This window comes from Myiozetetes cayanensis, unplaced genomic scaffold (assembly GCF_022539395.1).
Source record: "Myiozetetes cayanensis isolate MyiCay16 unplaced genomic scaffold, myiCay2020 scf10, whole genome shotgun sequence".
In the NCBI taxonomy this organism is placed as follows: Eukaryota; Metazoa; Chordata; class Aves; order Passeriformes; family Tyrannidae; genus Myiozetetes; species Myiozetetes cayanensis.
Window position 1 is genome coordinate 14,332,649 of NW_026086605.1, and position 27,757 is coordinate 14,360,405.

General features: G+C 48.0%; 1 protein-coding gene across 2 annotated transcripts; it reads right to left on the reverse strand.

The window, feature by feature from the left end:
- Nucleotides 1–1,184: 1,184 nt before the first annotated feature.
- ARHGAP19 (Rho GTPase activating protein 19) lies at nt 1,185–27,386 on the reverse strand. Of its 2 annotated transcripts, none has more exons than XM_050305324.1 (12): nt 27,334–27,386; nt 14,392–14,657; nt 10,255–10,335; nt 9,696–9,905; nt 8,904–9,130; nt 8,317–8,403; nt 7,345–7,410; nt 6,431–6,619; nt 5,654–5,752; nt 4,968–5,060; nt 4,428–4,496; nt 1,185–3,908 (listed from the first exon to the last, which is right to left on the reverse strand). In XM_050305324.1, the coding sequence occupies exons 1-12, from the start codon at nt 27,369–27,371 to the stop codon at nt 3,852–3,854; spliced, it is 1,482 nt and encodes a 493-aa protein (XP_050161281.1). In that variant the 5' UTR covers nt 27,372–27,386; the 3' UTR covers nt 1,185–3,851. The 2 variants fall into 2 exon arrangements, with proteins under 2 accessions (XP_050161281.1, XP_050161282.1); XM_050305325.1 differs by lacking the exon at nt 27,334–27,386 and adding an exon at nt 17,496–17,528.
- Nucleotides 27,387–27,757: the final 371 nt, after the last annotated feature.

Consider the following 27,757-nt stretch of genomic DNA (forward strand, 5'->3'; position numbering starts at 1 on the left):
AAATTTGATTTAGATAGCAGTGACACTCTGCAGAACTTATTTGCAAGTCTGTGCTGTGCAATTTGAGATAAAAACTGTTTAATGAAATGAAGGTGAGCACTGCTTGTTTGTTTTGCAACACCATTGCTGTGCAGGAATACTAAAGGCCAAAGCAAACACATTGAGAGCTGAGTGATCCCCCTCTAAATATGTACCTTCACCCAGTGTTTGGTCCCAGTGGCTGCTGCCCTTTCACTTACAGTAGAGCATAAGTGCTTGGCTTGTGGCTTTAGGAGCCAAAAACTATTCGTTTTTTAAATTATGTAAGCCAGATAAAGCTGCCACTTTGAATCACAGCTTATCAGGGGGGCGATATTTGGGTTTGCAGTATTGAAAATAGCTGTTGTGAGTTTTTGCATTCCTTTGTTCAGCATGTTCAAGAAGAGAAATGTCTCCCTAGACTCTCATGACCACTTTGAAGTGCACAGATGCCCATCGCCTCCCGCTCCCTGAGCTCCGGGGAGATGGGGCTCACCAGTACCACGACACCCAACTGCAGCCCCAGAGGGGAAGGGGGCCCACTCGGAGCTCACCCCGCAGGAAGGCAGTGCTGGTTTCAAACACACCGTGCTGCTTGCTTCTCCTGCTTGTTTTTCAATTGCGTGGCAAGGATGTTAATGAGTGTCTGAGCCACGGCAGGCAAGCCCAGGGCATTTCAAACGTGGAAGAACTTCACAGAGAAATAATCTGCATAAAATCTGAGACGCCATTATTAAGAAGGAGGAAAAGAAAATGCAAGCAGAAAGCATCCTCTTTCAGCAGCCAAGAGTGGCAAGAGAAGAATGGTTCTACAGAGAAAAATTTATTCATTTGATCCATTATTTATATAAAGTGTTCTTTGTAAACCTGATTTCCCATCACCCTGGATGACAGCAGGGGGAAGACAGGAAAAGAAGAGGTCCAATTTCATACCTCTGAGGAAAAGACAGCCTGTCTGGGCACCCTGTATCATGCTAGTATCCCAGAGGGAACAAGCCCTAGTGCCATGGGAGGCCAGTGCCATCACTGCAGGTGGGCAGTGCCTCACCAAGCACCCCCACACTTGTAGCTCTGGGCTTCGGAGCAGACGTTTCCTTCCTTTTAAAGGTGGATGCACCACCAAGTCCTTGCTATCCCAATGAAACTGCTTAAGCCACCAAGCAAAATCACTAAAAATAAAAGCATTTAATATGGGGTTTTCACATGAACACACAGAAAGGCAACAGTCTGCAACAGTACTTACATAGCATATATAAATAAGGACAAAGATTAAAAATACTTTGGAAACGACAGACTCTGGGAACAGTTAGCGGCTGCTCTGGGAAGAAGCATCCTTATGAGTCATTGCACAGGGCAGACAAATGAGACACATTCAAGCATGACTAAAACCCTCCCGTGCCTGGGAGACAGTGTGAACACATTAGGACTGCAACAGCCAAGGTCCTAAAGGCCAAATCTGTTAGCCACCACCATCCTCAGCATAGGGAGCACAGCACCCTACAGCCAAGGGCACCAAAAGCCCTCCTGGGACTGCCCTGTCTGAAGACAGCATCCACCCCTTTGGCAAATAAGGCATCTGACACATGCAGAATGCCTGGATGATGTCCCATAGGTAATTTTTCTAAGAGCTAAACAAATTTCAGCTGTGCCAGGAGCCAGACAGAGCCCCTGAGCTAGAGCCATCACTAAGGGGGGACAGTAGGGAGTTACATGCCTCTCATCTATATGGGAGAAGGGTATTTAGTCTTAGGAACAAGATTGCCTTGCCAAGCAGACACCTATACAGAGAGATATGCCCAAGTAAGTTAGGGACAATGGGAAGAAGAGGAATGAACAAATGCTTCACCCAGCAATTGCTCCTGATGCAAGTAAGAGCAGAGGTAGCAGGACCAGACCCAGCTCTCCCTGTACTGCCACTTGACCTTTGTCTGTGCCTCTTCTCTGTTCAGAGGCAAAGCCAAGATCCCCAGGTCTCTGCTAACAGTGGGCTGCAGGGACAGGGCAGAAGTGCAATCAGTAAAACACACAGTGCCCTTCAGAGAAAAACACATAGACAGCTTCAGCCCCTCGAGGGAATGATTACAGGCACATTCAAAAAGCACATACTACTGCCACAGCAAACAGCCTCTGCCCTTCCTCACAGCATCCCTGCCAGCCTGGTCCCTGAAGAACCACAGCTCTTTCTTTGCTGTGACAGAGGCTCCTAACACCAGCAACTCACACATCTATAGTTCCACTACCCCCTACATTTTCAAGGCTCCAGCTTGGGGTCAGACTGGGGACAGGTCCCCTCAATAAAGGACCAGAAATTTCCCTTTATACAGAGCAGCACAAAGCTTTGTATCTAAAAAAAAAAAAATTAAAAATTAAAAAATTAGAATTAAAGAAAGTGACAAATTCCAGCTAAGCCACACAGGTCTCCGATGCCCTGTTCTGACAGCTCCAGCCAGTCAGACTGAACTCCCTGCTCATATCCCAATATTCACACCTCCTGTCAGCAGTTGTTTCAGAAAGCTGTCAAGAACAGAGCTCTAACTCCTGCTGGCTGCTGGTTCTTAAAGATTAGAAGACAAATATAATTGGATTCCAGAGATTATTTGCTTTGCTGAGAAGGGCTGAGAAGTATTTAGATGGTTCCCCAGCTGATTAAATCTTTATTTCACAGTAGTGACCCTGTGTGTATCCTACCTCAGAGTGCTTGCAGACACGTTCTTGGCAAGATTGGCTAACTGGAGTACTTTAGCTTAACTGCTACTGGCCAGCTGTGATGGGGGTTTATCCCATATCTAGATGGTTTCATCTCATTTCTGCAGCTCAGACCAAAGAGCTGAACCCAGCTTCAGCCCTTTCCCCCAGTTTAATGACTAATGAGCCAGTTGCCTTACCAGCCATCCAGATATCTTGAGCCAAAGCCTTTGGCACAATTTGCAGCAGATCACAAGTAGCTAGAGCCTTCTCTCACCTCTCATGCTGCTCACACTGCTTTTATGCTTTGCACACAGCCACAAGACTCTGCCTGCTCCCGACACCCTAACTTCCAATGACTAGGCTGTTCTGCCCCTGACAGCTTTTGCCAGCCTCCTGCTCTGCTCAGCTTAGCCTCCCTGGGGGAGTGCAAAGCAGAGACACCCCTTGCTCAGAGTTGTGCCACTGAGATACGAAGGCAGTGAACAAGGGCTGCCTCCAGCTCAAGCTAAAACAGAGGGATGAGTTTATTTGGGATGCTGCTTTGCCCACTTGAGATGGCATCCAGAGCCTCTCCCCCTCCCAGGCCCATCCTGTGCTCTGTACCGTTTGTGCACTCCAGCCTTTGCAAACAGCAGAGCAAAATGGAGCCCAGAAGAAGCAGAGAAGGGCCTGGCTCCAGAGGAGGACAGCTTAGCTGTCAGGATGCAGGTAAAGGTTGCAGTCCATTGTTCTCACTGCTAGCAGAGGGGAGGAAGCAAAAACAAGGCAACGTGTTAAAAACTCAGCAGAAGCAAAAAAAATACAGCGTAGCAACATTGCAGAGAAAGCTGGGAGTGCATGCTGGGCTCTGCAGTGAACAGGGCTCTCCTTGTAAGCAAGCACTCCAGCTCTTCCCAGAGTCAGCAGGTCAGACATGCTGCACAAGTTTCGGTTAGATAGTGGTTTGCCCCATAGTAGAATGAAATATAATTTATATACAGAAAGAAACAAGTCCCTGCAGTCTTTGCAAAGGTCCAGTTTCAAGAGTGCTGCTGTGTTGCTGAGGGCGCCGTGAGCCTGCAGCGCTCCCCTCTCAGTGCAGCACGTTATTTATTCACAGCTTGCGAGGCTGGGCAATCCCCACCCATGCGTTGGTGCGAGGCGATTCAGAGGGATGATGAATCCTTGGAAAGCAGGAGGCCTCGCATGCGTCTACAGGATTCCTGTAGCAGAGAATTAGAGCAATTGAATGCTTGAGACACAGAATGCCATGCAAGAAAAGGTTGATATTCTCCTCCTACAAGGACCCTCCCCTGGTGTCTGCCTCCAGCACCTTTTATCAAAGCAGTAGAAGAGGCAGTGAGCAGACAGGAACAAACACAGCGGTCGGTTGGGCTACACCAACCTCTTGTCCCACGACAAAACCACGTGGCAAAACCATGACACACCCTGACAGGCTGTTAGCACTACTCGGTGCTGCCAGCTTCCCTCTGCTTCCTGCAAGAGCCAGCCTGTCAACTCACAGGTAGAAGGGCTGTACCCACCTGCTGGGTGAAACCCTTCAGGGTCTGGCTTCCAGAATGCCACCTGCCTGCAGCTCAGCACAGAGCAGACTGCTATGAGCTGGGGCACTGTAGCTGTCACAGAGCCTTGAGTGTGTGCCGTCACCTCTGCAGGTGTCAGAGCCCAGCACATCAAATTCCTCACAGGAAAAAGAACTGGGGGGGCAGGTAGTGTCTCACCTCTTTCCGACCCTCCAGAGTTTTCAGCTTCGCCTGGGACATGTGAGCTGGAGAGCCACATTTCTGTAACTGGACAAGAGAGTGCAATAGGAGTAGAGAGCTGGTGAATGAAGTGGCATCCACAGCCTTCCCTAGGAGCAGCCTGTACCACCAGATACATCTATCAGCCAAATATACTCTTAGTTTGTCCAAGCCATGGGACAGCCTTACTGCATACAAGCAGCAGGCTCTGTACAACTTGTGGAGGAGGATGAGAGAGAGGGAAGGGGGCACAAGTCAATGCCCCAGGGCAGAACACAGCCAGAGGGACAAAACTGGAGTAGAGGCCCAGTGCTGCCACCCCTGCCCTGATGCTGCCCTTGCCATCTGCTCTGCTCTCCTCAGAGCAGCTTCCCAGGACCTTGGGAAACCTTGGAAACCTCTTGAACACAGAACAAACAGCTCCCCAAGGACTGATGAAATGAGCGCCCAAGTTCACTCAAACTCCCTTCACACACTTCCCCACCAACAGCTTCAGAGGTGCTGGGAGCAATTTCTTACCAGTTGGACATTCTCTTTGCTGACCCGCACAGGCTCTGGTGTGGTATCCCTGCTCTTCCTCTCCAGGATAACTGGGGTTCCCAAAACTTTCCGCTGTTGTAAGAAGAGAGGGCTGTTGGCTAGTGCTTTGAGTGCAAAGTGAAAAAGAAAGAGAAGGAGCGGGATGCATTGCTGGTAAGCAGTTGGATGCTGGGAAAGAAAAAAGGAAGCCAAGCTGGGACAAGGATTGCAAAGCAGAACCACCTGAAATATCACAGCACTAGGCTGAGCCTGCCTGACTGTAAAGGGTTTGGGAGCTGAGCTGAGGCCCGGCCAGGAACCCAGCCTGTCAGAAGCAGGTACATGCTGCTGTGGAGCAGCCCACCATGTGCTAAAACCCATGCTAACACGCTAGACTACATGACCAGCTTCCTGTCAGTCCTCATCTCATCTCAGGAAGCAATCAATTCTCCAGAAACATGCACAGATTCTACAGCCATGTGTTTCAAGATAACTACACTTTATACTAACAAGACTTATTTTCACTGTGCTGCCTTTTCTGCCCCAGTAGATCTATGTTGTTTGGCAGACAATACTTTGAACAGTCCCTGGCTTTGAGGATCTCATTCAATGCAGGGCAAGGCAGAAGCAGAGAGCAACATCAGAAACTCACAGCAGAGAGAGCATGGGTAAGAAGCTGCTTTTACCTTAATGAGGCCGCTGAAGGAGCGTGAGCGGGCACGTCGTGGTGCTGGGGATGTGGGTACATCAGAGCCAGGAGTGAGAGCTGTAGGATGCTTATTAAACTAGGAGGAAACATGAGGGCAGTATGTTACCACAGTTACACCAGTCTCTTACTGCTGTGTGCTGCTTTACCTGCTGTTCCAGAACTCAGTTTGTCTCTTTCATACCCCAGAATGGAGGAGCAGCTCAAAGCTGCAGGGATAAGAAAGCAGAGGAAGGCCATATTTCCCATCCAGCATTAAAGGGAGTTTGGGTGTGAAGCTGCTTTGTGCTGGCTACCAGATTAACCAAAAGCAGCAGGTGTTGGAGCAGAAAGGGGGCTGGGCAGCAGCTGGAGGCTGGCAGCCAAGACTGGTGCTGACCATATCAACCAGTCTGTCTGGAGCAGCAAGTTGTCTGGGACCAAGAAGAGACCAGTTTGTCCACTCCCTGGAGGCAAGAGGGGACAAGACTTTTCCTCTTCTGAGGGAGGAAGCTCATCAAGGCCAGGATCAGGACTGGAAAACTGCTTGAAAAACAGCTCAAAGCACAGCCTGAGGCAGCAAGCTCCAGTATCAGTCACATCCAGGCACATCCTCCTTCCCTGTCTTCTTACAGCTCTGTCCCTTACACAGCCCAAAGTCCACAGCCCACTCTCCCCAGCCCTCCCAGGATTAGGAGCAGCTCTGAAGAAGGCGCTGCCTGTGCCCAGGATTGTGCTGACAAGCACACCCAAAGGATATCTTTTCTCCCCACGCTACCTGCCGGATAAGCTTCTTCTTCTTTGCAGAGTCAGGCATATTGTGGACATGGCGGAAGAGCTCTTTCAGTGCCTCCTCTGTGCGCTGCTGGGTCTCCTCCTGATGGCAAGAGTCCAGCCGGCTTCGCTTTTGAGACTTGAGGGGCTGCAGCTCCTTGGAGCCAGAAGACGTCAGCAAATCCAGGTCGTCCTGGGAAAGCGGAGACAGCAGTCGCTTGCCATGCTTTAATCCCAATGAGCCACCCATCTAAGCCAGGCTACGACGAGTCTCGTGAGCTGCCTCAACACTAGTGAATGCACAGGGCTGTGTTTTCCCTACCCTTCTGCAGCAGCACTGCACCAGCAGGCCCCGTGCCAGGAAAAGGTGACAGCAATACAAAGGTGACCCCATTGCTTCTTCCTTCCCCTCCCAAATGCCAGCTGCAGAAGCCCTTCCAGGTTTGAGAAGGGTCAATGCAGCTCCTTGCAATGCATCTTCCCTCTTCTGCAGCTATATGAGGCAGGGAAGTATTTGCTAGCAAGACACAATTGTCCCAGTGGCAGCGAGCAGCCTTAATCCCAGCACTTCTTCCAAGAAACCTGGCCACGGCAGCAGGCACGTCTGTCTGTTTGGAAGGCACAAACCCATCAAAGGAGCAGGTGCTGCATGTACTGGACACACGGAGCAGCTTTGCCCTAAACAGCGGCCAGTAGCTTTCTTTTCCTGTGCTTTTGATTAACAGATGCTTCAACTCTGTCCAATTTCCCTAATGCAGCCACCTGCACTACCACACCATATGCTTCCCTCGCTCCTGCCTTCTGACAGATCCTCTTTCACGACTTAGCTGGTTTGCAGCTTCTATCACTCACAAGGATCCCTTCATAGCATCACAGCCTCTGCCCTCTAATGGAGGGCACTGCATTTGCTGGCCTTACCTTTGATGTGTGGGCTCTGGATCCCAGATAGTGCAGCCTGGCACACTCCCGGATGTACACTGGAGCCTGTGATGATGAGCAGAGAACAGGCCAAATGTATGTTTAGCATGTTTGGCCTTGAGGAAAGAGTGGCCCCAGCAAGAGCTGCTTTTCAACCATACCACACAAGCCCCTTGTATCAAGACCTCAGCCACTTAGGGAAGACAAAGCCATGGAACTTCATGTCCTCAGTGCAGTCCCTGTTCACAGTTTCACAGTTCACATGTTCACATGCAGGCAAACAGCACAAGTGGAACTCACAGTAGGAAAAAGCTCCTGTGGAACCCTGCTCTAAGTAATTCCCCCAGCTGGCCAAGCAGGGGCCTGACAAAGAGGGCAGAAGGGAACTTTCTATGGGAGGACAGAGAGCAGATACCTAGTGACCAGGAAGCTCCTGAGAAGTCAAGAGACTGCCTGTTGTAGAAACACTTCCTGGGAGGAACATGAAGAAAGCCCCACACTCCTGACTGCTCTACAGCACCCTACTCAGAGCTAGTCAGTGCCTGTAACAACAGTGGGCTGACTACCATTTGCAGAGAAGTTCACAACAAAACAACAGTGTATTAGGTATTCAGCTCGTGGCAGCACTCAACCAGGACAAGTCCCTGTCCTTATCCTGTGAGAACCCTAGTGCAGCCCGGTGGGTACCTGCCCCCCAGGAGCCACATCTCCAGCTGGGCAGCAGGTGCTGGTGTCCAGCAGAGGGGAGTGTTACACTGCACCATGCTGCTGACCTGCCCATCTCTGGGGCTGCCTGCCCAGCAAAGACCTCCCTAGTCACTAAAGGAACAGTTTCTTGTAGAAATCCTCCTTCTCCTACTGCAGAAGAGATCCCCCAGAATATACACTTGACCCCTGGAATCTTTCTGGACAAGGGGCATTCAGTCTCCTGCTGACAGGGGCAGGGAGAGCAAGACCCCAAAGCACACTCACCTTGAAGAGTTTCTGAGAATGTTTGATCATGAAGGTCACCCCATTGTTCAACTTTGTGATATTTTCCTGAAGGTCATTTGCTGTCACCTGGTAAGAGGACACAGCCAAAAGTGCATTCATTAGAAGGGGAGGAGGAAGGGTCTCTGCTGCCCTTGCTGTTTCTGGGAGATGGACACACAGTGCCTCAGCAGGAGACCTGCTCTGAGGTGACAGGCAGACAGGGTTCACAGAACACCAACAAGCAGAGCTCACAGAGCCAAAGCTGCTCTGAGAGGAGAACCCGACAACTCTGTGGCCAAACAGTTCACCAGCAGCACAGAAGCTGGAGCTGACTTTCTTAAAAGAAGCATGACTGTGCTGTTCTTTCAATTTTACTGAAAAAGATGATGCCTAAACTGCAAAAGAGACCTATGTCTGGACTGAACACTAGGACTGAATCCTTGCCAGGAAGCTTCACCTCTCCATCACAGTGTCGAACCCTCACATCCCTGTGTCAATACTAACCTTCCCATCTTGGTTCTTCCCCTGCCAAGCCTCTGCTGTCTATATTGCAATATCCCACCCACAGATACCAAGCCATTGCTCACATTTCTGGGCCATAGGATGTGGGGTGCAAACATGAGGGCAAGATTGTGGGCAGACATCTTGTTCTTGTCCTGCTTCTTGGCGGTCTGGTAGAGCAAGTCCAGGAGCAGTTTGAGCAGACTGCGGTTGGGAGCGGGAAGGATCAAAAACAGCAGCTGGAGGGCTTCAATTTGGCGCTCTTTGTCTGGAGTGCTTGTCTTATTCCCCTTCTCATCAAACAGTGTCAAGTCTGCCAAATCACAAGGCAGAACATGAAGGACATACGTTATCTTTCCTAACAGCAGTCTATGGCAACCAGTTATCCTTCCCTCTTCATATTCAGATCTCCTACAATCCCCTACACAGTTCTTGGCCCTCCATCTCTTTTCCTCCCAGCTCCAAAGCTCCCTACTTAATGTGTTAATCTGTGCTACTCCTCCCACAGAACAACAGAACTGCTGAGAGCTGTGATGGCTTGAAGGCAATATGGAGGAAGTTCACATAAGGTAGTTCAATAACAGTTATTAAGTACATAGAAACCACAACTTGCTCAGGAGAACCCCAGACATGAAACAGATGGAGACCCAGGTTACCAGTGTGGGCTTTACTCCTCAGTTATCTAGAGAAGACTGGCTAGACAGACTTGGTCTGATTCCTTAGGATTTTCAGCTCCAGTCTTTCCACCATCGCACTGAGATGGCAGGAAGATTCCTTCTTACCCTGCCTTTAAGGAACACCCTTCTGCAGGCTAGTGTGCTTTCTAGGGGGCTAGTTCCAGTCCTTCTGCTCATCACTGCCACTTGCTGCTCACTCACCTGCAATTTTGAGGTGGGCATGGAAGTGCTTGTGTGTCAGCAGTGGCTCTGGTAATTCACCCAGGAACATCTTAAGCAGGGTGGCCACATCATTGGAATGAAACTCCCCAGAGTCCAGGTCAATATCTGTACCACTGTTCAGAGCGTCCTTTAGGATCTGTTGCCTGATGCTGTTGCCTGGCACTCGAAACAAGCCTTCTGCTCTTAGATCTGCTTGGGAGAGGAGAGAAAAAAGGGCACTGAGTAATCAGAGGCTGATTCCCATCTTCTTACTAAAGCACTTCCCTCCTCTTTCCAGAGCTTGACAGCAAACCTCAGTGAACTGCATTCAGAGATATGAAGATATGACTTCAAGCTAGCTCACATCAGTAGAAAAAGTCCTTGTACAGAGGGAAATAAACTAACATACCTGCTAGGCAATTCTGGGGAATAGTCACCCAGTGCAGTGCTGAACTCCTGACACTGGAGAGATTACAGCTTTTCATTCTGCACCTGAGGCGGGCCAGTCCCATCCCCTTCCCCCACTGGGATGGGAAGACAGCAAGACAGAGCCACTTACTTTTGTGCAGATACTCGATTAGCTGGGAAACCTGTGCAATGCCTTCTTCTGTCAGCGGTGAGCCAAACACCACCCCTTTCTCTGCAGAACAGAAGACAACATGTTCAGGCAGCTCAGAGCCCAACAGCCACAGAAATTAATGCTTCCCAAAGAATAGGATTTCAGCATGCAAAGACCAGTGCCCCAAAATACTAAGGGTGAAGGTCACAAGGACTCACACACACGTGAGGTATCACAAACACTCCAAAATAAGACACTTCATCTCATCATGCTGTACTTACATGGGCTTCATCATCCCTCTTCTTACCTCAGTTTAATTACAGTTTTTATCAGCTAAAGCAAACATTCTCTAGCCCTTGAAAAGAAAACAACACCAAAACAGAGGCTTCAGTTTTAAATGGCATAGAATCTGCACGCCTGGACTTAATGGGAACAGAGAAGTGGGAAGGGCAGATGTTGAGAGCCTGGACTGCCCAGGTGCCTTCCACACTGGTACTCGCCACGCCTGAGAAGGAAAGTCCAGATTCATCCTCACTGTGGCTTGACATGAAGTGGAGCAGAAAGAAGAGCTGAAGCTACTAGCTTATGGGAGAGGAGAACAAGCACTACTGGGGAGATCAGACATGATCTGACTGTCTCACACTGTCCTCCTTTTCAGGGATGGGCAATCCCTGGAATTCCCTCATCCCAGTGAATCTCTCTTCCATGTCAGCTGCTCTAGCCTGAGTAAAGTATGAAGACTGAACAAGGAAGAACTGAAAAAAAAAAAAAAAAAAAAGGAGAGTAGGTAAGCAATGAGCTGGGTCCTTCTCCATAGGGAGCACTGACAGGTCCTCTCACTCTTGGGAGTCTGCTCCCATGTTGTGGGGTTGTTACAGATTGGACATCAGCTGCCAGCTCCAGAACTCCACTAAATAACACAGGCTACAGCCCCAAAAGGTGGAAGCAACTGAGCTGAAAGGAAGGAGATCCCTGCATGGAAGAAAACATTAGATGAGAAGCCCATTTAACTGAAGGGCATTTGTTGAATTAGTGCAGAAAACTGTTCTCATCCAGAGAGGGACTTCACAGGTAAGATAGTGATTACCCAGCAGGACAGTGTTGTCTAATAAATGCAGCCTTGATAGTGAATGGATTTTTCTGTCAAACACACACAGACAGCATGCTCTGTCTCTCAGAAAGCTGAGACAACTCCCAGGGGCTTCACTGACAGCAAACAGAACTCTGAGCACTACAGTTCTTCCCTCAGATGCACGTAGGTTTGGACTGCAGCTGGAGATGAGATCCTGGATAGACCGTAGCACAACATGCTGACTGGGACTGAGAACTGGAACCAGATGCAAAACTGATTTGTCCTACGCTTGCACTCAGGCTTCAAAGAGCCAACAGATTTAAGAAAAGAATATTTCTCCCTTCTCCATGATCTGACTAACAGGAGCATGGGTCACTTCTGAGGGCACGCTGGACATCTACACCATTTGCACTGAAGATTTCCCTCCTTATTGTTACAGCTGATAGCCCAGCAATCCAAGCAGTGCATTGGTTGGTGTGATAAAAGTTATCTCCGCTGCAAGCTTTGTCTTGCCTCTTCTTTCCCCCCCACCACAGCGCATTTTGATTTTACTAGCTTTTGGTCTGTTGTACTACAGATCTTACTGCTCTGTGGTGTTGATGCTCACAGCATGTGGGAGAGACCTGGTTAACCCTATGCTCTTCTCTAGCAGCCTTCCTGTGCAACTAAATTTATTCCGCCTGAAGAATGTTCTGCTTTCTTCCAGGACTTCTGAAATACATGGTAAGCCACCAGGAACTCCAGCCTCCTGTTAAATCAAGAACTTTTTGACCTCACTCTGATAAAGCACATGCTTCAGTCTTGCAGGAGAAAGGAGGCAAATGTGAGCTCTTGATCTGCGTGAAAGATCTGAAAGGTTTGAGTGCAAAGGGAGAGAATGGTTGGCAAAAGATTCTTGTCCTTGAAGAAAACTAAACTCATTAGACATTCAACAGATAGAATCAACAGTGGCCAGGAATAGAAGAGGAAAATACATCTTCTTGAGACATGCAGGGCCTGACAAATTTGATTTAGTTTTGAAGTCAGAAGCTGGTATCTGAATGAGAATTTGATTCTCAAAGAAACTTGAAAGACGTGTCTGGAGAACGGATGCTGCGTTACAAAGGCTTAGATGTTATTGTATGACTGCTTCTGAAACTAAGCAGCAGCATGAGACTGAGTTTCCTGATGCTCAAAGAAGTTGTATTTGCAGTTTGATCAGCTCTGAGCTCTGTGGTCCTTGGCCTCTGGCTTTGAAGAAATAAAACCTGTTTGTTCTAGCTGGTCTATAACATGAAGAAAAACAAATGATGGCTCCAAGATGAAACACACAGTACACAAAACTGATTTTCTCTGTAGGCACAAACTTCTTTTTCTCAGAGTTTGGCCAAGGAGTTCACAGACAGTGCCTGTCAATGCCGGGAGACACTGCCATTGCAGCCTGGGAGTGCAGCCAGCAGACTTGGAAACATCTGCTAGCTGTAGCTGTAGTGAAACACACGGCCACAGAGACATCTGAATGGGAGAAAGCAGAGCTCTTGGGGAAGAGAGCTAGCGGGAGATGTCAGGTCTGGTAAGAGCAGCACTCCAGCAGAGTACAGATAATTAAAAAAAAAAATTAGCCAGATAGAGAAGGCTCACCAGCCCCTGCTGGAAAGTTTTGACAAGAACATGGAGGTTTCCAAACACACTAAGAAAACACTTCCAGCTTAGTTACTCACTTGCTTGTGTTTGTGAAGTGGTAAGTGTTTGAATTTAAGGTGTCTTGCTACTCTCTGGGAACTGAGGCAGGAGCAATAACAGGTATGAGCACAGTCTAACTGCAGGTTAGGGGCAGCATGAAGACCTGTTATTATGGAGCAGCAAGGTGAGCCATGTCAATATGAAGTAATTCTCACCTAAGGATGCTAAAAGACTTGATTTGCAGTATTTTATATTTTATTTTCCCAGGGTGTATGTATCTAATAAGGATTCCTGCTGGGTGAACCAGAAGTGGAGGGCTGAAGCCAGTACCTGAAAATTCTGCCTGAGCAGTGGGGCTGCAGAGCTTGTCCTTATGAAATACAACAGAGGAATAACTTTGGTAAAATCAGAAGCACTTAGAGATACTACATAAAGGTTAAAGACAGAAAAAAGCCACTCAGACATAGCAATAACTCCCTTCTCGGAGGTACTCACAGCAGCAGAACTGCTCAAAGGAAGGGGAGGACTAATCAGAAGTGTTCAACCTCAGGCTGCCAACATCTGAAGGCAGCTCCTTACAGCTTCTCTGCCAGCAGCCCTCCAGTTTAAGCTAGGAAACTAGAGCTGAAGAGGGATGTGAGGTGCCCAGATGGAGTCAACTTCTGTCTAGATGAGTGAGGAAGTTTAACTGAACTTATCAGAAGAACCAGGTTCCCCTCGAGTGTAGGCAGAGGTGGGAGAATGCACACCCACTCCCCCCACCTCCCCAAAACCACTTTTTTAGTTACAACAAAACAGAGTGGTAAATGCCAGCCATTGAAGAGGAGAGGATCTGAACATAACAGTGCTCAAAAGCAGATCTCAAACTTCTAAGGAGGGTCTGGGGCTAATGTTTCATAATCAAGACAGCTGAACTTGAAAGAGAAGATAAGAATAGTCAGTTTACCAGAAGAAAACTCCAGCTGAATCCTTGTCTAACAGAAAAAGAGAAATATGCCACCTCACAGGGTTGAATCTGAGCTTAATCAGAGTCAGTCTGCAGAGCTTTGTCACTGACTCACTGGATTTGGATGTGGATCTGAGCAGCACTAGCATTTGGATGGGAGATGCTTACAGATTTCTGAGCTGCACAGTGGGCAGCTGACCCATTGAAGCCAATCTGACATACACCACAGCAGTAATCGCCAGAAAAGGATACTCTCAAAGTGCAGGGCATTTCTAGGATCAACCCTGTGGCCTGTTTTGCTCCTTTGTAGAGGTGGCACGCTCAGAGATTACAAACCTATAGTATTAAGCATTCCACGCAAGCTCAGAGCAACAGGCTGAAAGTTTTGTAAACTCCACGTAACAGATGATGACAGCATCACCCTAAAGATGGGCACAAGACATCGTGCCATACTCACCCTTGCGCTTCAGAGACATCAGAGAACGAAAAAATCCAGAGGCTGTGCTGTTTGCCCCAGGCAGCTTTGGGTCCTCCTCTCCCATTAGCTGGGCCAACTCTGCCCCAGGCAAGTCAATGAGCCTGGTAATGTTGCTGACAACCAGCTCTGTGAACACCTCTGGTTTTTCATGGCGCAGCTTTTCCACAAAGAAGTCAGGATTGAAGATGATCGGCTGGCTGCGGAAGGAGGAGTCATTGCAGATGACAAAATTGCAGATGGCATCACTGGGAAAAAGGGAAAGAGGAAAAAAATACAGTAACTCTTCATCACTTTGTTTTTTACAGCCAGCTGGTCTGCCCTGAAGGAGACATCTGCTGACACAGGAGCTACCAATCTACACCAACAGCACTGTCTGAATTTGGTGAGTGTTCAGCACAGCACAGTTACATTTCCCCATGGAACAAAAACACTTCTGGACTGTTTGTACAGCACAGTCCAAGACTAGCACCTCCATAGCATGATGATGACATGTGCAACACATGCCAACACCCAACTAAAACTTCCACTGCGTCTACATCTACTACTAGTTTCACTGTATCTGCATCCTACTAGCTCAGGCAAGTACGACACCCAATATTTTACATTAACTTACCACTCTAAGTCATGAAGAAGTTTGGTTTTATGTCCCTTCCTCCCCATAAATTCATTCCCAGTGGCCTGAAAGTCTGAAACACAATCTAAATTTTTTCATGGTCAGCTTACACTCATCAGTTCTCACTGCTGTTACCTCATCCCTACCTTCCTATCAACAAATAGATAGTCCCACGTCCTGGGACTTTGTTTTTGAGATCATAAACATGCAATAACATGAACCCTCAGTTTTGCTGCAGATGTGGTCAAATGCTCCCAGGTGACACATTGCCAAATCTTTTTGGTTACTGCCCTCTGCCAGCTATGCACTCTGAGTCTGGAGTGAGTGAAAATTCATTGGTATGAGCCATGCAAATCAGTCCTTGAGGAATCCCTAGTAACCTTTCCCCTAGAACATCTCTTTTCAGCTCATCCACATCTTGCCTCTTCTTCATGCTGTTCTTTATCCAACCTCCCTCTTCTCTAGTGACACCTACTTTCTCCATTTCATAGCTTGTCATGTGGCACGGGAAAAGAGATGCACCCGAAACAGGGCTCTCCTAAGGGTCATTTATACCAGGTACATAGCCCTACCAGAGGATAGGTACATTTACCATGTCGAAAATCAAATTAAGGAGTTATCAAAGATATATCTCATGTTAATCAGAGCCCTTAATGCTCACACTTAACTCTTATGCCAATTTCCATCTACTTCTAGGTCCTCCATTACCATCTTCCCACCACTGTTTCAAACACCTTCCTGCTTCTGATGTCAAGCCCACAGGCTAGAGTTGCCTAGCTTGCTTCTCCCACTGCTCCTTTACTTAAAGGTGAGGGTTAACGTCATTCTCCAGTCACAAGCTACTGCCCTGAAGTCATACTTGGCTATAAAGTGTTAGCCTGGCCCTGGGAATGGGTGTGCCAGTTCTTCCAGGGCTCTGGGTGTAGGCTGCCTACCCACCCGTTTACACACTATGTGCTTTCACCATGTGACATTCCTAATCCTTTAATCACCCTTGGCCTCTTATATAATACTTTTCTTTCCACTCTTTCTACATCCATCCTCATCTGTCAGCTCTCATTGGACACCATATTCCAACACCATCTGCCACAAGTGCAAAGGTAATAAGAGACCCTGTGCTCATGCAGTGGGGATCACACCAGTCCCTTAGGAGTGGCACCTGGGCCACAGAGCATGTGCTCTGATGAACACCCCCGAGCCCACCAAAGGCTTTCCCTCCAAAACAAGCCCTTCCATAGAAGACTGGAGCACCTTAACCTTTCTCTCCTCTCTGCTGAAGGGTGGAGACTGTGTCAGCGTCTTTGGGCCATGCTGGGTATGTCCAAGCTCACTGTCCAACACACCTGCCACCGAAAGCATTTGCAACCCACTGAACATTACGTCCATTGGCTCAAGCAACAGAACACTTCAGCTACTAGTTCAGAGATCTCAGCAACCTCCTGTTCTGATGTAAATCGACAGTAGCTCATGATGAGGAGGACATCAAAGCCCGTACTGCCAAGTCACCCGAATTCCAGCCCACCTCCATGCAGTACCTGTGAACCCAAAAGTTATCTGAGCTACTGCTGTACATTTTTGACCTGAAAGGCTATCTCCAGGATTTTCAGGATGCGTGATCAGAATAAGAGAATAAAAGCTATGACTCAGGCTCCACAAGGAGAAAGATACTTGCTGAAACAAGAAGAAACCAGGCTCTCAAGCAGCACTTGCATCGTGAGAATCCATACAAAACCCCCTCCCCTTGCCACTGCTCTCCATGGATGTCAAAGACGCCTTCAAGAGGATGGAAAGGAAGAAGGTCTGCAAGGCAGACTATGAGGCAGTCTGCCAGGTCCTCTAAAATTTTAGAAAGCTCTCAAAGTCTCCCAGCTGCATGGCTCATAGTGGCCTAGCAAGCACGCTGCCGACTCCAAATGGGGGCCATTTTTTTCTGAGCACCTCCCAGCCTGTTTTTCAGCACTTTGTTCTCTGCATTAAATCAAGACCAGAATGCAACAACTTGGTATCAGCTGACAAAAAGCAATTGCCAATTGATCTGATCATATTCGCATTTCATCGCACACGTCTACAATGCACAAACAAGTGCCAGCTCTGCCCATAATGTGGAGCAAGCCCTTTGCCTGAAACCCATGACAACTCATTCTGTGGCAATACAGATCCTGAGAAGGGTTAATAGCAAGTGTATGGGCCCAGTGACCCTGCCTGCAATGATCCGTGCACTGTTATTCACTCGCTAGCAGTTTTGTTTCCCCACAGAGAAGATATGCAAATACTTTGCAGCAGTTACATCAAGCATCACAGATTATCTGTTCTGTCTGACAATTAGATATCTAGATTCAGAGAAAGAAAATTAAACAATTTTGTCAACTAGAACTGACTGACATGACTTCTCTTCACAGTCTGTGTTACAAGTCGCAAAAGTTTAACAACATTTAATACAAAAATAAATAGAAAAAAGTAAATTTCTTACATGAGTGCTGAGAGCTTTTGAAGAGGCATTAGGAAGCAGAGACAGGGAAAAGAACTTGCTCCTTGTTTCCAGCAACAAAAGAAACCTGCCTGTCCCAGCACAGCCTATGCAAATTCCACGCATGCTACGAGACACAAGGGCGCATTATTGGGTCTGAAAGGCCCCCTTGGCACACACTGGGCATCAGCCTTCACACAGAGACAAAACAGAAAAGAAAAGCTGGACAAATTGATTCATGTCTCTTGCCAAAGGCTGCATAGCTGGAGTTTAACAGCAAATAATTCCTACATAGAAACCAGGGTTTTGAATTAGGACCAGCGTGGTATTAAGTGCTCTCCACCTGTATCCAAGAAGAATCCACAAAATAGCTCCAAATCTACCCTGTGTTTACCATGAGTAAAGCCATGCAAACACATTCCCAACAGCATCCAAGCACAACCGATGTTACGGCACTTGCAGGACAATAGCCGAGTCCCTTAACTGCACAACCCCATGCCCAGAAACCTTACTAGAAACACTTTCTGCTCCTGCCTTTCACACTTTCAGATCCTTTCAAAGACAAAGCACGTAAATTGGCCCCTCCAGAGCTGGAAACAGCACCTGGCCATTGCTCCTTGCTACCATGACTGTGCCAGCATGGGCTGTTCATCCACTTCAGGATACCCCATTCCACGTTTCTCTGGATTCCCATCCAGTTTCCCTGCCTGCTGCAGCTGGGACCAGCCTTGTATACTCTTATTGTGGTATGGCACTTCAATGAGCTGTTTAATTTTGAAAGGTCACTTTATTAGCAGCACTTCCTCGCACAGAAAATTTGCCTTTGTATCATTATTGCTAATCAAAATGGAAATGTGAAGCAAACCCCTATTTCTGAGCAAAGATAAAGCCCCCACTGGCTTTACACATAATAACCCTGCCAATCCTCGCTGCTGCACACACCATAACCTTCATAAAGAGCCATGTGCCCCATCTGCTGTTTTCATGTCAAAAAAGGGAGATGGATGTACTCTACCTACACTCACAGTTTATATAACAGCAGAAAAGTGGAGACAAACATGTATTCAGGGGTTTCTTGCCTTTTTTTTTTTGCTTTGCTTGCAATTAGAGTTACATTTTCTATACGCTGTGATCTCAGATTGCTTTATGACACGTCAAAAGACAGTAAAATAAAGGAATAAATAGCTTCTTCTCCAATCCCATGAATAAAATCAAACCTCAATGAATAATAAAACCTTGTAGTAATAGGGTTGTGATTAAGACAGCAGATTAAAAAAAATGGGTCTTATATTGTGCAGAGATTCTTGCCATTCTAGTATCTTTCAGAGCCAAAGCCTGTGATCCCAGCCAAGTCACAAAGAAAGCTGTCTGTCACACACAACGTTTTTGCTTCAGGCATGACAGCCCCATCATTTCATGGGGAGTGGATGGTGCAGGAGGTCAAAATCATGATGGATCAATTAATCCCTAAGGTAACTAGATCCAGGCCAGGGAAATGCCTTGGAAACCAGGACAAAAATGAGACTTTAACTGCCAAAACCTGGTGATGAAACCTGTGGTGCAAGAGCTCTGCAAGCAGGCAGATTACCTCATGTGACAGCAAGCTTGCATTTGGATAGGTGAGACTGAGCTGTTTAGTGGCTTTCACAGATTTGACGTTGTTCTAAGTCCACCCATGTGAAGGAAGAAAGAAGTTCAAGCAACATGAAACAGAGCATAAGGAGAACACAAGTAAGCCAAGAGAAAAGAAAAGGAAGTGATACCTTTTGGGCAAGGCATTAACTGTGTTTTTCTAGTCAGGAAAAGTAGATAAACTGGAAGCTGCAGATTTCAGAGGAGTCTGATATACCTAATTCAGGGGCAAAATCCATCTCCAGTGCCATTTTGCACACTTGGTATGTCATCACTAAGGCACCTACACTTCAGACACAACCCAGTAGACAAGTTTTACCATACAGGAGTAAAAGGATTAAGGAGCTTTTGAAAATTAGGTAGATAATACAAAAAAATCTCCCTCTATAATAATAAAATCTTCAGATTATAAGAAAAAGCCAGACTGCTACCAACTACTGAGAGCAGGGCAATAAGCAGGCAGTGCTGAAGAACACAAAACATGAACAATTCTTTGCCTGGCTAAGCACAAAGGGAGACAGGACAGATGCGCACAGGCTCGGATTTCCCCAGGGAGGGAGAAGTAGCATCATTTCCTATGTTGTGCCAGAGTAAGGAATCAATTAATGAGGATGTCTAAAGACAGTATTTCCAGAGCCAGATAGGAGCCATCCCAGATTTTGCAAAGAGATGAAAGAAGCATTGTGGAATTATATGGAATCATTTTAAGTACAAAAGGACCAGAAGAAAAATTATTTCCTAGATCAAAAAAAAAAAAGTAGTTTAATGGGAATGGACTGCGGAGACATTAGAAGTGACTTCACAGTTAAAGTTGCTTTGAGGACTGTACTTCAGACTGACATTCTTGTAAGATGGTGTAACAAAGATCACATTCAGGCCTCAGACTTGGTACCCTAACTCTTCATTGGATTACTGATTTGCCTCTGAAAAATGTTAGGAAAAACATGCAGCAATTTTTGCCTAGGGTTATACTCATAAGGGCTTCAGGGGCATCCTTTTGTGATGAGTACACAGTGAACTGCACAGTGGGTGCTGATCCTTGCCTACTGTCTCTAGCTTTGAGACAAAAAAAGTCGTATGAGATAACACTGCCTTTTTAATTTTTACTTTGCTGTCTTCACATTTAAATAGCTTACACAGAGTGATTCAGCCTTTTGGCTATGGGAACCAGACATTTATATACAATTTAAACAGCAAGGATCAGGAGAAGAAAGCTGCTATTAAGTGATGGCAGCCTGTGCTGGACAACCTGGAATTAACGTAACTCCTGGCTATCTTTTGGACATCAGGTAAATTGCTTATCCAAGTTACTGCTATCTATGAATTCAAATTCTGTCTCTGTAAAGGATTCAGACCACAGCAACATCAGCTACACATCTGTGAGGTGAACCTGGAGGAGATGGGCCTATCTGGGAAGATAAAAAGGTTGGAAGGGGTGGGGGGACCATGCTTTGGAACAACTTGAAAATGCAATATATTACCAGCATCAAATAAAACTGCAGTAGCGAGACAGCTTGATATATGTGAAACAGCAAGAAATTTACACTTCGGCATGAAATTTCTCAAGTTTGACCTGAGTGAATTCTTTGTGATATTTTTAATAATAGCCACTGGAATATTTTAGAGTCGATCAAGCAGTACTTCAATCAGCCATCACCACAACATCAGATGTCTTCTAGTGCTAGGCAGAAAAGAATGGAGAGGAATTAGAGAGGAACTGCATGTTCACTGTGGTGCTCTTCACCAAGTTTCCTTCCCAATGCCACCATCACAGCTCTGGATGCTCCCACGCTCTGTGATGGCTCAGCCTCCTATCCAAGACCCTGTAAAAGATGCAGAAACGCAGCTACCACCAGAAATCCAGTAATTTTACATTAAAGATATGGAAGCTCATATGTCTGCCTTAATATCAGAATAACACAGTCGAACAGTGTTAAATAGGAATGCTGCTCTGATTCTCATGACTGTCAATGCAGTCTAAAGTTTGTGTCTCTATTTTAATATAAACCCCTACTGGGAGCAGCTATAGAAGAAGAGCCTTAGATCCAATCCTGATTTCACTGAAACCAGCACCAAAACTGAATTTCTTTAGATGGCAGCAGCTGCCTCTTCTCGTTACTGATCTACTCACTTTTATCACTGTGGCATTGGGAACCTCGGTCACAGCTGGGGACTCCACTGTGGTCGCTGCTGTACAAACAGAACAAAGGCAATACCCTGTCTTTAGAGGGCTGATAACTAAATTTGAAATGAATGCTGGAGGGACAGAAAAGAGGAGGAATCCCAAGAGAAGAGGCAGCACTATCAGTCAGCATGACTGAACTCTGCCAGCTTTTCTGCAGACGCTATTAAAAAGGAGGGCGAGGAAGGACAGGAAAAATAATCAGGTCACACTGCAGACATTTAGAAGAAATCCAGCTTCTGCACGAGGGGCGACGTGGGACTGAGCACAAAGGAGCTGGTTTGAAAGCTATCAGGCAGGGACGGCTGGGACACAGGCTGAGGAGGCAAGAGTTGAGCTCCAGGCGCTGGCTGGGAGCCGCTGGTGAGGCAGAGACAACAAGCCAGCAGTGCCAGGTAGCTGGAGGAACCTGGCAGCACCACAGGGCACTGTGTGCCCACATCTAGACCCTTGCCAGAGGGTGGAAGGGCCGCAGCCTAAGGAAGCCCAGCAGCCATTTCCCACCACCCAGAACATGCCAGGAGGCATGCTGCCTTCTCTGGGAGGTCACCAGGGCCTGAGGTGACTGTACAGAAAATGCACTGATATATTTTGTTTGCCCCAGTCATATAGTTAGAACCATGGAAAAACAATGCATCTTTTTTGCTTTATTTTACCCATTTAAGCCATTTGCTTTGTGAATAATGTAGCACAGATCTGAGGTACCATGTGGGGCCATGAGGTATCTGCCCTCAATGCTGTGTCCAATGTTTAGGACACGAATTTTAGGCCTTTTCTCCCCGTGTGCTGCAGAATTACCCACCATGAGCTTTGACTATGAGTCTAACAAACTGTAAAGACACATCCTTTTCCCATCAACCCTAATACCTTTCTTGTGTAATCTAAAAGTTTTTACTAAATATCTGTCCCTGGACTCTTGCCAACTTACTGCTCTTCAACTACATCCATATCCCATGTAGGAAGTTTCTTCCCACTTTTGCCAGTTTGGTCCTTAGTTGGGTGGACTTAGCAAAGCCCACACGTGTCTGCCATATCCCTAGAGTGGGCTGGTGGTACTTTCCAGCTGCCACCAATGATAGCACTTCCTTACTCTCCTCATTTTAAAATGTCTTTAACTTCTTTACTTTCCCATTCTGAGTGTACTGGAAGTCAATAAGAGGCATGACCCAGTCCTACCTTTATCTCCTCGGCCTCTAGCACTCAGAAATCACTGCATGCACCTCTGGCACTTGAAGATAATAGCCCTAGGGCATCCTTCAGAGGTAGGATAAGATGCAATTCAGAGACAAGCAAAGATACACCATGTAGGTGCTTCTCAGTCCAGTAGCTCCAAGCTAGTGTCCAGGTCAGAGCAGAATGACCATCTATAATAAGCAGTCCACAACAATCAGGTTTACTTCTGACATGAAAAATCAATCGCAAAAAAACAACACAGCAAAGTTAACAAGCTATTTTAACAACTAGTCTGGGAACTCAGAGAAAACCAGCAAGGCAGGATGAGTGTTTTCCTCCAGCTCTCCCACAGTTTGATACGCAAAACTGGTAGGCCTAACTGGCACCTGGGACACGTTTGGGAATCCCATTCCATCGACAGTTAGTACTTGAGCAAAGCATCACAGTGTGAGTACAGTGTGCTGCAGCACTCAGTTGTTTGACTGCAGTTGTTTTTTCTGGACTGAGAGGACAGTAAGACCTGGGTCAGGACCCACAGCCAGCTCCCCACAGTTCTGTTGGGTGAGATTTTGTGGTCACAGCCTGGCAAATAGAGGACAAAGGTACTCAGGAACCACAGCTCTTAGTTTTGTTCACTGCACTTCTGTAATTCACAACGCTCTGGAGGTGCAGTGAGCAAGCTGCATGCTTGCATCTGTGTTTTGTATCACAGTGGTGTTTGGAAAGGATGACAGCACATCAAATCCCTTCTCATCAGCAATCCTCTGCAGACACCACTGAGTATGTCAGAGGCCACATCCCTTGTTCCAGATGTGTAAACTCTCACAAGCTGGAATTGCGATGAGGAACACCTGGATGCATGCCAGCATTTAAATAAGCTGGTGACATCTGGTCAGGGCTGCCGAGGAACACAGATAAACAGGCTGGGCCCGCCACAGAGCAGCACAGCATGCGGTGCCAGAGAGACAGAGATGCACAAAGCAGCCCAATTAACTCACCAAACTGAGCAGTGTGGGGGCCTAGGGCTTTTGAAGGGGATTTGGGCAGGCTAGGATGTCAAAAACTGGAATAAAGTAAAGAGACACCAGAATTCATATGACAGTAACCTATACTGTCACTTTATGCAACTCTCCCACACTGATCAGATACAGATTCTCTTCCCATCCCGCCTGACAGTTCGTCTCTGCCTGGATCCACCCAGTTTCACCACAGACCCCAGGGAATAGTGATATATTTATGTACTGCTCCAGGGGCCGCTCAAGAGGATGGAGAGTGGCATGTGCATGAGGAGAGCTCCAGGAACCCCTGAGAGCTTGAGAGGATGTTCCCTGAAAGGCTTCCTGCTCTCCAAGGCACGGACAGCCTTATCATGCTTCTCTCCTGTTATATGACAGCTTGCAAGCAGGACGGTAGGAATGCCCATATGGAAGTCCCAAACCATAAAGCTATGTTTCAACCTTGAGTATAAGCTTCAGAAAAACAAAAAAGAAAACTAATGCCGTCTCCCCGAGAAATTCCTGCCTCTGAAAATCAGAGCTGCCACATTACCACTCGAGAAGAAAAGGATGTTTTGGCTGGACTCCAAATTATTAGAGCTTTATAGGCCAAAAACAAACACATTAAAAGTTCTTGCAAACCAGCTGGCAGGCAATTATTTAAGCAGCTTATCATATTCCCTAGTACCTACAGTTTCTGAAATAAAATTTATGAAGAAATTCTAGATAGCCTAATTGCAATTACCTAGTGCAGAGGGGAGAAAGGCCAAGAGCCAGAGAATACTTGGAGAAAAGGCCCCAGTGCTCTCCCCAGGCACCACAGTAAGTGTAGTGCGTTACCTGGCGGAGAGGCCAGGAATACACCCAGAGGTATGAAGCTCTGAAACAAAGTGTCAGCCGCAGCCAGGGTTCCTCCCATTTATCTGCCTGTGCTGGCTCCAAGACCCCTGTGATTTGGGAACAGGGAATGAATACATGGTGTCAGTCCCCAGGATCACAGTGCAGGTTTAGTGACAGCAGGCTCAACATCAGCACAGCGGGTCTGTGACTGCACCCAGCAGAGCACAGGGCAAGAAAAGGGCTTCAGCTCCCTGTTCTTGCCTCCAGCTAAAGAACAAGTGAAAAAGAGATCCTAACAAAAAGAGCTAAGTCCAAAACAAGTGGAAAATACAAGGCCTCAGTTGTGATCAGGAGCCCAACACAGTGTTCACAGGGACAGTATTTCCAAGAGGAACTTGACTTCAGTGCAACCATTTAATATTAGCCAACATTTCCACACTGCCCTGTCTCCTTCCCATCTGTTCATGCCACTTATTAAACCAACACACACTGAGGGCTGCTGACCTTTAGGACAAGGAGTTTGATTTCTCAGCAGTGTCCAGCACTCAGAGCTTCAGTTTCAGACTGAACTGAGTGCCCAGACACCTTTAAAGGAGTGACATTTTCACAGGCATGTAAATGTACACACAGCAACAAGGCAATGGCCAGGCTGGCAAGGAGACCCAGAGCTGCTTTGGGCTACGTGGGAAGCAATGCTCCCCCTTCATACAAACAGACAATAAACTGAAGTGTAGCAGAACAAGGATCCTGTTGTCCAAGCCCACCCCAGGCCCTGGATGAGAACAGGACAGGGTGTTACACGCAAACATACAAAAATACTGCAAATGCAATACAGCCTTGGTTTTGGATCAGATGTGCACCTGGCAGGACTTGGACTGAGTATGGGGTCAAACACAAGTTTAGGTCTCAAAAATTCTTATGAGGGCTGCTGAAAAGGGAATGTTTGAATAAGATTGTCCCCTGCTCCCAGGGTATCTTTAGAGAAAAGTAGCCATGTGTTCAGACTTGGCTTTAACTCTGAAATCAACAATTTTTTCTGCATGACCCTCAGCAAGTCACTTTGACTTTTTGCCATTAAGTCATGTTTACAGTGAACATTTTCCTATTTACAGTAAAACACAGATGGCAATTGTGTCTCCTTTCATAACCTGTTTATGGTATGAGCTCTCGATGTCCAGTTGTGCAGTGACACAGGCCATTTCAGCAAGATGCCTCATGGCTTTTTTCCTTCCACTCATCCCACCCCTGCCATATCAAATGGCGGATACGAGTGCCTGGCAAAGCGTTCAGGCTCTGCTTGAATCAGACCTTGTTAAAAGCCTTCATTAAACAGACAGATGTTTCTCTTTTGAAATTGAGCACTGTGGCACAATGCAATCATCGTTCTCAGTTATAACGAGACAGAAAGAGGTTAGAAAGACCACAAACAGAACAGAGGCCCACACACACAAATCACCTTTTGGCATGTTCAGTAACATTTGGTAAAGAGTTTAAAACAACTAGCTTTTATTTCCAGTCTTTTAAGTCAGCACGCTAAAGACCACACACACAGCATGCAAGCTTTACTAGCTAACCTGTACCTCTCTCCAGATGAGAGTAAATGGGGGCAAAAGCACAAAAAAAGCAAGCTTTGTGGTCTGTGTGGTGATAGACCAACAAAGCAAGAGATCGATTTGCTAGCGCTGCCTGTGGGTGACAAGAAAAAAACCTGTACTTCAGGCTTGGCTTTAACACAATCACTCGCTTGGCAGGGGGGGGATAGAGAGTGGGGGGAGTACATCCTACAGACAACTGCCAGCATAGAAAAAGCAAATTCAGTCATTTGTGCTGATCCAGGCCACGTTTAAAATGCCTTATCCAAAAGGGCGTTTTAAGTATTAGCTGCACAGAGCATACTCCTCCCTTTACCAGGTCCAGCATTTCGGGCAGCCCCTGCTCAAACATGCTGCAGGGAGAACCACCTCTTCATCCCTCCTTCCAGGGCAACTCGGGCACCACAGCAGTGCCGTCAGGATGGGTCCCACTCAGCAAAGAACAGGACAGCACCACCATGAATCAAGGTGGATATGAGGCATCAGCCCTCAACTGCATTTATTTATCCACAAGAATCGCCATTCAAGTGACATGCAGTTTGCAGCTCCACACCACACACGCAGAGGAATAAAAAAAAAAAGAAAGAAAAAAAGGAAGAGATGATGCAGCCTTTTAACAGTCATCCAACAACACTGTTCCAGAGAGGTGCTCACGCAGTCCCCGCTATTTTATCGCCAGCAGTCACAGAATGGTTATGCACCCTAAAGTACCCGCTAAATTATGTGAAGCTGACATCGTCTGTGTATTTGGAAAGGCAGAATAACGCACGCAGAGTGCACAAAGCAAAGGAGAAGGAGGGCTGGATGCGAAGCGAGTCTATATAGTGCCATCACCCTACCAAACCCTGCAACTGCCGAGAGCTCGGCGCCCGCTCTGCGGCTGCAGGAGGGACGAGCCGGCCCGGCCGCAGCACGGCGGTGCCCCGGGGCAGGGCAGAGCTGCACGGCGGGCACGGCGCCCGGACACCCTCCCGAGGGAACGCTCCCTGCCCGCGGCGGGCGGCGGGAGAGGGATCTCTGCCCTTGAAGCGGGGCGGGCAGCGCTTTCCCGCAATGCAGCACCGGGATGCTGCGGGGAGCGCTCCTGCTCCGCCCGGCCCGCAGGGATACGGGCACCGCAGGGACACACGGGCCTACCGCGACCCTCGCGGGGCTGCCCGGCGGGTCGGCCGAGCTCCGGAGCCGCCGGGCAGCGACGGCTCCGTTAAGGCGCCGGGGCCCGCGGGCGGCGCGGCAGCGGGGACGGCGACAGCGCGGCTCGCACGGGCAGCGCCGCATTGGGCGGGCCGAGGCGCACCGGACGGCACCTGCCCAGCGGCTGCTGCAGGGCGCCCGACCCGTACCGCGGCGGCGAGGGGCTGAGGAAGGGCCGCCGCCGCCGCCGCCGCCCCGGGAGGAGGCGCCGGTGCCCGGGGTCCCGTTCCTACCTGCCGCCGCCGCCGGGCGCCGGTGCTCCCGCCGCCATCTCATACCTGCCGCTCCGCCTGCCCATTGGTCCGCCGCGCCTCCCCCTCGGCCCCGCCCCTCGCGCGACCCGCGCCGCCATTGGCTGCGGCCGGCGCCGCCCCGCCGCGATTGGCCGGTTCGAAAGGGCAACTGCCGGTCCGCGCGCACGACGAGGAAAACGGCCGCCCGTGCGGCGCGCGGCGCGCTGGGAGTTGTAGGCCGGCGGTGTGAGGCCCTGAGCGCCCCGGCACCCTGAGCCCTCACTGAGCACCCGGGCAGAAACCTCAACCCTTTCATTGCAAGGAAACTTACAACGCGGCTGACGCACCCCGAGCCTGCAGAGCCCATGCCAAGCGTTCCAAATAGCATAGTTACACCATAACCCCCAACTCACAACTTGCTCTT